An 11806-nucleotide genomic window follows, 5' to 3' on the forward strand; every position below is an offset into this window, starting at 1 on the left:
GGGATAGATGCACATCGCCGGTCGAAGGCTTTCATCGAGCAAAAAAAAAATATTTATTTTTTATATTTTTTCTTCTTTGTTTTTTATTTCTTTGGTTTAAACTTCATGACGTTTATCGTCGTTTATCAGCGATACGAAAGTATAATAAATAATTTGTTAAATCCAAGAGCAAAAAAAAAGGTTCTCAATCATTGTAAATAAGATAAGATATCAAATGTAATAAAGTATGTAGAATTCGAAAAAATATAATAATTTATAAGTTTATCGTACAATAATTTCAGGTTACGTTTTGTATGGCCGTATGGGAAAATTTTGTCTTCATATAATATCTATTATTATGTTAGTAAAAATATTTTGCGTCTTACGATTAGATACAAGGGGCACGAGTTTATGACGCGATTCGTGGTTTGGCCACCCTTGTTATATCGACACTAATATTATAAAGAGATAAAATTGATGGTTTGTTTGTTATGGATACACTCAAAAACTACTTAAATGATTTTAAAAACTCTTCCTCCTAATATATAAAGCTAAACACTGTAAAAGTTACATGGTTGATACGCGATGGTTGTAATTTATTAAAAAAAATTTATAGATCCTTATGAAAATAAAAAGAACACAGGAATTTGATATTTAGCTCACTAACAAATAATATATTTTTGCTTTTTACAGGGTTGCTATAGGTTACAAAAGATAAAATATTTATTATGTTTGAATATAATATAAAATAATAATATAATATAAATATCTGTATTTTATATTTGGTCAAAACCATCCAAATTATTGTGTTAAAAATCTTTAATGGAGATTAAGACGAGATAAATCGACGGAAACGATTTATTTCAATATACCTTGTTGGTTGGATATAATTTAAAACAACGTACTACAAAAACATCAGAAATTAATATATTTTTTTAAAAAGTCAGGGGCACAATACTCCTACCTAGCTTTTATATTAAAGCATTTTAATGTAAAATTAATATATTCATTGCTTTGCCTAGAATCTAAAATGATAAATATACTTTATTAATTTCTGTTCTCCACAATTTGTTTTTGAGAGTTTTTAAATCAATAATCATCTACATAATGTTAAAAGTAATATCAACTTGATATTTATATTTTATAATATAAGATGTTGTATATGGAGATGTGTGAGTAAGACGTGTTTATAATTCAAATCATTTAAAGTTAAATTAAAGTTAAGTTAAAATTATTTTCAAATAAATATCACTTGCTTTTTAGTTTTTACAGAGTTTTGTGGTCTATAAGTAACTATGGCCTCTGTTAAATATATCTAACCCCATATTATAAAATATAACATGTCTATAGTCCGAGACACAAAAAGTGGCGTGTGATTTTAGCGCCCCCAGTGGTGTATTTTCGGTAGGGCTATCCAAACTACTATAGCCCTACCACGATTAAAGATAGTATGGTTGCCCAACGAATCTGTATAGAAAAGTGTCTACCGAAATGAATCTCCATTATCAGTATTAAACAGCTGGAGACTTACGCTCTAGCGCTCATTTGTTGTAGTGACTCTAAATGCAATTACCTTTCAAATGTAAATTGTAGTTCTGTATATAGCTATATATGACTTACAAGTTCTAGTGCTTAAGTATCCAGCTGTTTAATTTAACTATAATACTGATTATAGAGATTCATTTCAGTAGACACTTTTCAAGTATGGAAATCATACGTCGATGGGCAACCATACTATCTATAGCCGTGAGCCCTACCGAAAAAACATCACTGGGGGCGCTAAAATCACACGCCACTTCGTGTCCCCGACTATAGCTAAATAATAATATATCAAGCCACATCTGCCGCTGGAAACAAATATATCGTATATGGCAGCGTCCATAGTATAAGGAATAAGAAGTATGCTCAATGATAAGACTGCGCATATTTTTTTAAGGGGCAATGTATAATTTATATAGGCAACCAACAATAAACACAAGGCGATGTCACGAGTATACATTTAATCTTATGCAATGCAGTATGCACAAAAACACAAGACGATGCACATGCGCGAACTAGGACGAAAACACGGTTCGCGTTGATCATACTTCTCATTTCTTATACTATGGCAGCGTCATCTAGCGTCGAAAGCGAGTGGCCATCGCTTGGTTCTACGCACGGTCGATAAAATCCAATAGAAAATTAACAACAAAGGCATTTTTTACAGATATTTAAATTTCAAATTTTTACGAACATACATTTGCTTTTTTCAATAGATATTTAGAGTACAAAAGCGATAACGTTGCCAACAAACTATGGAAATTATGACAATTCCTATAAATAATTAGGGGCTGATATGATATATATATATTTTGATATCATTGAATATTTCTTTGGCCAATAGTGTAAATGTCTTAAGTCAAAAACGACCATTATTTTCAGGAAGATTAAACAAAACATTGATAAATCATTCAAAATCGTAGACATTAGTGTCTGGGCTGATAATTAATTTAATTTAATATTTTAAATATTTAATATTTTCCAACTTTTATGTTAACTATTAAGAAGAACTTTAAAATCAATTCTTCATTATTTTTAAGTGAATTAAGATAATTGGATTTTTATTCTATATGAATTAAGCTACGCATGTATTTAAAATTAGGTATTACTAAATTTGACTTAAGATATTAAGACGATTTTAAAATTATTTCTGTCTAGACATACGTTTTTTGTACCCAATATAATGTGACTTAAAATGTTTAGACCAAAACAAATTTCATTGATAGTGAGTTATAGTTTTGATTTATGTGATCTGTATCAACAAAATATAAAAATATAAAAATGTTTGATTTTAATAACACTATAAGACAAAAATGTAAATTATTTTATACCATACGTCAAAGATTTACTTATGTAAAATAATGATATATCCAGAATCCAGATACGATATTTGATACTTCGTTGTAATTCAAAAAGTATTATATATTCGTAGAGACTTGATACATAGCCACATAGGTATGTCAGAATGGCACTGTTACTTAAATAGTTAAATTACGAGCTGTGAACATAATAATAATAGTATCGATTATAAACACTATAGTAGTTATAATATTATAATTATAGTAGTCGACGAGAGACAGAATAGTATTAACAAGTGACAACAATGAACAAGGAAATGTGCAACGTGCAGTAAAACAATATTACAGACACGGACGTGCAGCCCCAATACTATTTTTTCGATGTTTTTAAATTTCTGTTAGAATAACTCATATTTATTATGTGGTGCCATCCATTAAATCGATGGCGTAGCGCGGAAAAATGAGATTTTTGCATGGCTGACGGTTATCTTGTTAACAACTTTCTACATAAATGTATATTGTATATTATGTAAGTGTATATTAAATATTTAGTCTGCTAGAGGTCGGCGCGTTTGTTGTAGTGCATGTAATCTGCATGATATGAAATCACAATTTTCGTTCTCCTGAACAATTACGAAAATGTCACTTATCACACTTGTGCGCTACGCTATCAAAATTATTTATTAGTAATTATATTACTCACGTTATTATTTTGGTTGTCACGGACGACAGCTATTGCGTATACTGCGTCGACCCCGACGACACTGTTGAGCACGGTAAAGCACGATTGAGCATAAAACGATTGAGCATAGACCTTTTAGCAACAAGATTGAGCATAGAATATTTTATGCGATGTTGCCAAATTCACGTTGCCGAAATTTTGTAATTTATTATTTTCACGTATTAATACACCAATTATTATTATGATATCTGACGCGAGCCGTGAGCCGAACCCCTCAGCTTTATCGACATGTTATCGATTAATAAATTAGTTCCGGACTACTATTCCGGACTTCTATTGAGACTATTATATTGACTTAAAAATATTTTGATTTTATTATTTTCTTAAGACATTACTATTATTATTATTATTATTATTATTATTATTATTATTTCATTATTAGCAAAAATATCTATAATTATACTGTATTATAATGTGACTAGGTATATTACATATTGACTCTGAAAACATGAAATTTTTTTGCCATGTTATATTTTGAATTATTATAATTATTTAAATAAATATTTTTGTATAATACAGTTCAAAATTGAAAATTGCAACGTTGCAGAGTTTTTTTATGCTCAATCGTGTTGGTTTTCTTTTGTGTTTCAATTTCCTTTGATACGCTGACAATTTATGCTCAATCGTGTCGCAAAAAAGGTGTTTTAAGCTTAATCGTGTCTCTGCCGTTGAGCATACGGTTTTTGCCTGCCCGAGATGGCTTGACGACCGCGCTCGAATTACCGAGATTATGAGGCGATCTCCGAACGCGGGCGACGTGGAAGAAATCCTGTGTGGTCCCCTGCCACACGACTTGCCAGAAGACGCCCAAGCCCGAAGGAGAATAATCAAACAGTTCGAAACTAATCGCCTGGAGTTCATCCACATGGTCGAGACGATTCTGTCGACCAAAGAAAAGGATGAACGTGAAGAAGAGGCCTTGCGACGGGCACAAGGGAACGTGTCGCTGCACGGTTGTGACCGCCCCGATGGAGAACGAAACATCCAGAGCGGTGGACTCCGGTCGGCCCGAGAAGGTCAGGAAGAGGTCCAGTAAAACTTATAATGCATAAAATTCAGATTGACCATTGTTAATGTAAAATTTAATTGTTAATGCAAAATTTTGAAAATGCTTGAACGGGGTAAGTCGGGGAGCTGTCTCGTCTGCCCCCCACGTATGTATTAATATTTGATACCGTCAATAAACGATGGCGGCGCCGCGGAAGCAATGCAAAAACAGATCCCGCGGCGTCGTCGGTTAAAACAGAAAAAAAAAGTAGGCAATAACTAATTATTAGTAATAATAAATAATTATAAAATCGTAGACCTATAAAAGTTTATCAATGCTAAGAAATAAGAATATTATTATGTGCACAATAGAATTGTCATGAGAGAAATACCAAAAATCCAAATTTTAATTTCATGCGAAAGCGCATGTCCGCGTCCGTGTCTGTAAACGCGTCTGGTGTTGCTGCCGAAAATTGCGGCGGCGGTCGTCAGTGAAAACATTAATTATGACCTGCCCAAAATGTTAGATACCTATTTTGTAAGTTATGTATGACTATAAATTGATTAATATTAATGCATTTTTTAACTTTAAAAATTTAAAAATTATCGTGATTTTGACTTATTTAATTTCATCTAAATTTGAACTTCATAGTCTCTATTAATGTTCAATTTTGAGCTACAAACAAAATAACGAAATATATTTGGTCAAAAACTATTATTAATTAATAATATTTAGTATTTAGTATTTAAGTAAATATTACTGTTATTTAGGTACCTCTTTACAAATTCATAACATTTTCAACTTTAATACATAGATAAGGTCTGGCAATTTAATTGAAGGTTCTTTTTTTAACTATGTGTTGTTCTAACAAAACTTTAAAAATATGGAAAATACATATTTTAGGTAGGTGCACATTTTTTTTTACACATTTGAACATTTAAATATATACAATGATAATATTATAGTAGAAATTGGCCTCCGTCCGAGGAGCGCAAAACAGAATCTTATGCTCCCGGCTCCAACAGCTAGAGATTATAGTTTAGTTTTACTGTTAGCCTCTCAACATTGTGGTTATATTGTGTTGAATGGAATTTATTTTTCTTTCGTTTTGATTCGTTTTGATTTGGCTTTCCGAGATAATATTAAATATTAATATAATAGTAACCATGGAGCCATTTTTTCGTTATAACAATACAAATAATTTTATATTAAATTTTTTTTTTACTTAAATCATTTTTATTTTTAATTGATTTCTAACAATAATTTACTTAAATGTATATGGACCTACCTTATTGATCACACTGTATAATAGATATTTGGTCTTATAGTTTAAATAATTAATTAGGTATCAAATATAACATACAATGTCTATAGTCACATTTGAAAAACCTGTACCAAACATATCAGAGTCTGATTGGAATTACAAATTAATTGAATTAAGAGGATCTTGTGATAGAAGCAGGAATTGTGCATTTACATTGGGAAATGAATCACATCGATTAAGGAATGAGACAGACCTCACTACGTATTGGGGTACATGCCGTACCACTACTGATATCGTTGATAGGTATGAATTTTATTATAATTATTTTAAGTAGTAAGACTAACGTTATACTTTAATATTTTAGACAATCTGAAATAACACGCTGGAAAAATAAAATTGAATTATGGTTAACATACTTACAAAAAGAAATTGAGCAGATTAAACTTGAAAAAAAGGAAAATGAGAAAGCAATAGAATTTCAAAATTTGAACTTTGCTGTTACCAATCATTGTTTGAGTTTAAGAGATGAAAGAGGTGGTGAAGAATTATGCTATGATACTGCTTCTATTGAACTAAAAAATGTACGCATTGTATAGTTATATTAACCCAACTGAGACACTGCAGGCCCGAAAAATGTTCGAATTTTCGGATTCGGTGCTCGTTGTCCTTAGACGACATGCGGCCGGCGCCGCGACGGGTAAAACTGTCGGACGTTGACCGTAGACCTCACCGCGGCTCTCGAATAGCGGTTAGCGCTAACGTGAGGTCCGCGGTTGTAGCCGCAAGGCATAAAACCCCCGGAATCTTCGTGTATAGTTATATTTTATTATTTTTTCAGGCACTTGGCCAGGATTTTTTTTTTCACGATTGATATACAAAACATTTTATTTTTAATAATTATAATACAGTGCAATCTAATTATTTTCAACTAATGTCTACAATATAAATTTTATCTTTTTTTTTTGGTCATTATAATATTATAACCAAGTACTCTACAGTACTTCTATAGGTAGACACTTTCCAATAAATTGACAGAAGATTAAGTCCCGCTAAAGTCTCATTTACATTTTTATTACGAAATAATGTTTTTAGGCGTTTTACGTTGAATAGGAACGTTAAATTGCTGATGTAAAAACTGGTAAAGTTGTACAATTTTCCACAGATAGTTTACGTTTGGGTAAAAACTTACATCATATACATCCAAAATATCCATCATTTCAGTGGGTATTTTTTCTACATTTACCCATTTTTCGAACTGTAACAAAAATTCAGAAATATACCTCTTTTTCAGATTAACGATCTTCGTAAAATATGTTTATATTTTTAAGTTTTGATACATTTTTGTTTAGAGAAAATTTTGGTAATAGGATTTCAAAAGATGATAAAACAACATTGTTTTGTTTAAAACGGTTATCCAGATTTAAAATGAGACTGTTAATTGATGATACAAATAGTGTCAATATAATTGCTCCATAGTATTATTCCGGTGAGATACAATGATAATATGTCCCAATGTTTTTGATTTTTAACAATGCAAGGACATCAATAATGCCTGAATCAAAATAAAGTTTTTAAAATGTATTACCCTCTTGAGAAATAGACGAAGATGATTCAATATAGTTATAAAAATATAAAATAACTATAAATAATTAAATGTTTTTAATAATAGACGCTTTTCGAAGTTTCTGATGTGCGTCGTCTCTTGGTGATAAAATAATACAGAAGATTATATTTTTTGTACCAATACAATATATATTATTTTTTAATAATATGTATTTAGTAAAAAAGTATTTTGATTTATATTATAAAGGATTACGAATTTATATGCTAGTACAAAAAATGTGAGGGGAGTCATAAACCCCATGATTTAACCCCTGGATACGGGCTTGTTTCGATTATAATAAGAGTAGTATAATACATCAAGTTTGTTTAGGAACAACTAACTTTGGAGAAATTGAAAACTTCGCTAGCTGAAATATGTCAAAATGCTTGGGAAAAGATAAATCAGTTAGAAGAATTACAAATGAATGTCATCAAAGACTTAGAAAACAAAAATAATACAATAAAAATAGATAGTGAGTTGTTGACAATGACAAAAGACTCAGAAAATATCTCCCTTAAACCAGATCCTCTTAGAGCTCCAAAAAAGTAAGTCTTCGAATATAAATAATATGACTTGTACAGCAGATAACTTTGTATTATATTGTATATTTGATATCCTATAATGGTAACTAGTTTGATCCTTTGATCGTGTTGAAATTTGAAACTAATATTTAAATATTATCTTATTGAAAATAAAGTAGGTCCTACTTAAATACGAGAATATTTATATATTAATTTCATATTAATTTGATTTATTTGTATACAACTAAAAATTTAAATATTTTTACTATTAATGAACACTTAATTAGTATTTTTGAACGAAACCTAATCATTAATTTACGTTTTTTTAACAAACTAAAAATCAATTAATAGGTACCTATATGGCTATATAACCTTAAATTATAAACAATTTGTAGCATAAATACGTATGAAACGTGGCTTAAACAGTGTACTAATTCAACACAAAGTATTGAACATGAATTGTTAAGTTCAGAAAAGTTGCGTGAAAGAATGTATTTGTTACGACATAAAACTAAAAGTGATATGATAGCTCTCAATGAAAAAGTCAATTTTGGTCTCAGAAAACGAATTTACCACACAGAAAGGGCTAAGTATGAATTAGAATGGCAAAAAAAAAATGTATAGACATTTATACAGTACAATATAATATAGGTTCCTAATATAAAGGATTTTTAATTTTTTAAGATGATATTAGACAAGGAGACACTGTTAAAAGAAATTAATAAACTTGAAGACGCTTTGGATAGAAAATTAAATTCAAAAAAGTTAGTTGAGACACGGTACGAAGAAAGACTGTATAGAGTTGAAGTTGAACTGTGTCTTGATAAACCCACTCTTGGATTACAAAAAGAAAATGCTCTACTCGATAATTCTACGAAAATGTTGAATGACAAGCTAAATCAAACAAAGTAACACATTACACATTACACATACCTAATAGATTAATTAAATAAAACATTTATGCTTATATTATCGTTTTTATTTTTTACAGAGCTATGCACACTGTTCTTACAGGGCATTTGAATTTGATAGATGAGCAATTGAAGAACAAAGCTCATGCGTTAAATGTCGACCAGAAATGTCTACAGTACAGAGTACAACTGGAAGACTCGGATCGTAGTTAAAGACCTCAAATTACAGTGGTATGAGTATTTACTAGAAATATTTAATAGAAAGACAAAATAGATATGCAGATTGTTTTCTAAAACTTGTATTATTATTTATTGAAATGTATAAGGGTTTTTCCATGAGCAATTTTTATGGTTTACCTTTGATTACAACATACGTACATTGTCCAATGCATATAAAAATGACCTTATAGTTATATCAGTTCAAACAACATACATATATTATATATAATATATTGAATAAATTAACTGTTCATAAATGACGTGTAATTAATTGAGAAGATTATATAAGTTAATAAGCACAAAAAATGTTCTTTATTTTCAAATTCTATGACTTATTTAGTCAACAATTAATAAAATGTTCAATTTTTATAGCTGAGGTTTTTCATAAAACGTTCATTATATAACCAAAAAGTCTAAAAAATATCTATGTAAACATAGTTATTTTAAATCCAAATGTTGACGAAATTATAGATATTTAAACAAAAAAATAACGGTTTGGTTATTTTGTCGTATTAAAAAATATTATTCGTAGGTATTTGAAACTTTTAAAGTATATTATTATAATATTGTATACACACAATGACATTTTCAAATGCAATTTTTTTAGGAAAAATTATTTTAAACTTGCAAGTTACCATGGTACTATATAAATGTCTAAATTTCTAATAGTAAAATAAATGACTTTATTTCCAATAATATCATAAAATATACTTAGTAGGTGCCTAATATAGGCAGACCGGCAACTGTTATATCATTCCATTCAAATTTACCCATCCGCTACGAGCGGTGGTCAACTCTGTGGATTGTATGGTAAACTCTTCCGAGTCAACATTACGTTTATCTGAAGGAAACATGTAAGCTCTTCCAAGTCCCGTGTTGTTTTAATATTATGTCGCAAAAAGTAATAGACTATACAGCCCAAAAATTAGACACCTTAAGCTTTTTAAATGTATTACCTATTTGTTCATCTTTATATACATAATTCTATTGTACGTGTGTTGTGATTGAACTCTTCATAAACGGTTGGACCGATTTATATGAATTTTTTGTATGCGTTTGGTTGACGCCCCGGATTATTTGGATTCACAAATCATCCCCCTAGGTCCAATCAGGGGATGTGGTCAAACGGAGATTTAGAGATTTACGGTGGACATTTTTGTTTATAAATGGATGCCATGGGTTTTAAAACTATTATAATAATAATTATTGGTTGCCATGAAATCAATGTATTCATTCAATGCATTTAATTTTTTTGTACGCTGTGTTTTGATATTATATATTGTATCTCAATTACGCAGTGGCGGTTTTGACATGCAATTTTACATGAGGCGGAAAAATATTAAATAGTAAATAGGTACACTATTACTCTACACAAGAACCAAATATTATGTTAATGTATTCTTTAAATGGTATGGGTTATCAAAATGGAGCGGAAAAATTAGCCAGTTACAATTAAAATTTATTCAGTGCTATAGAGTCAATAGACAACAGCGCGCAGCCCCCCCCCCCCCCTCTGCATACAATGTGTCAGTGGCGTAGCCAGGATTTTTTTTCGGGAGGTGCTGATCAACTTTTACACTTTTACACATTAAATACGTACTAGCACAAATAGATAGCTGAAAAGTATTAATACATATTGTACATTTTTAAATATTTTAAATACAATTTAAGACTTTTTGAGCTACTATCATAGACCATTAAAATAATTTTTAACATTTCGGGGGGGGGCTGCAGCCCCCTCAGCCCCTCCCCTGGATACGCCACTGCAATGTGTACATACACGGCGGCCGGCGGGCTGCTGCCAATGCTTATAATATTGTTGAGCCGTTGATTTTAGTCGCCTCTGGCAGCGGTCTACGCATGCGCTATTCACACTATTTTACGAGACTTTATGTGTGTGCGTAGACGCACTTCGCATGCACAAACTTAGGCAACGGCGGCTACCGCTTCTGTCGATCTCTGTCGTTGACCGCTTTAGCAGTTGCGGCGCCGGGCGCAGTATTAAATGGAAACGGCTATAATAGCTAATAAGTTACGTTACAGTGACGCGTAGCCATTCTCGCGTTTGTAGGTACCTACAACTGTACAAGTTCTATACGAAAAAACAATATTCAATATTGCTTTTTATTAAACTTAATTTCTAAATCATTTAAGATGACGTAATACCCTCATGTGTTGTCTCCGTCTTACAAGTGCGTAACAATGTAACATGGCAAATTTTACGCTCAGCAGAACAAGTGTAGCTCCATTAATTTAAAAATTAGAGTGAATTGACTTCTTATAAAATCTAAAGATAAGAATATTATCTAGGTAACCTCATATGCTTTTTAGTATATTTTAATTTTAACGCGAGTTATGAGTATTTTAAAATTGTATATACTATATATATATATATTATATACTTATAACTCGCGTAAAATGTCTTACTGCGCTTGGTGTATCTGTAACAACTACTAGCGTATATCATCCTCAGAGCAATTCTACTGAACGGGTTATGTGCGAGTTAGGTTGACTTTTTCTTACTTATTGTCATCAATCCCATATAGTGGCCCCGATACGTTCAATATATTGTAATGATATGCTCACACACCATTATAATTATAAACTAAAATCCTACACAGTAATAAATAACGGCCAGACTGTCGCTTGTAGAAATCGAACATCCCCAATAAAATCATTGTCATCGACAAATAGGTACGATCCCTATTATGCGATCACGAATTAAGAAATCGGCGCGTACTG

At 30.8% G+C, this 11806-nt stretch overlaps 1 protein-coding gene across 1 annotated transcript; it reads left to right on the forward strand.

Moving 5' to 3' along the window:
- The first annotated feature begins 5814 nt into the window (after positions 1–5814).
- On the forward strand, positions 5815–9141 carry LOC100166531 (tektin-2-like). Its single transcript, XM_001950340.3, has 6 exons — positions 5815–6113; positions 6175–6391; positions 7744–7958; positions 8330–8552; positions 8619–8842; positions 8926–9141. The coding sequence occupies exons 1-6, from the start codon at positions 5911–5913 to the stop codon at positions 9056–9058; spliced, it is 1215 nt and encodes a 404-aa protein (XP_001950375.1). The 5' UTR covers positions 5815–5910; the 3' UTR covers positions 9059–9141.
- Positions 9142–11806: the final 2665 nt, after the last annotated feature.

This window comes from Acyrthosiphon pisum, chromosome X (genome assembly GCF_005508785.2).
Source record: "Acyrthosiphon pisum isolate AL4f chromosome X, pea_aphid_22Mar2018_4r6ur, whole genome shotgun sequence".
Classification (NCBI taxonomy): Eukaryota; Metazoa; Arthropoda; class Insecta; order Hemiptera; family Aphididae; genus Acyrthosiphon; species Acyrthosiphon pisum.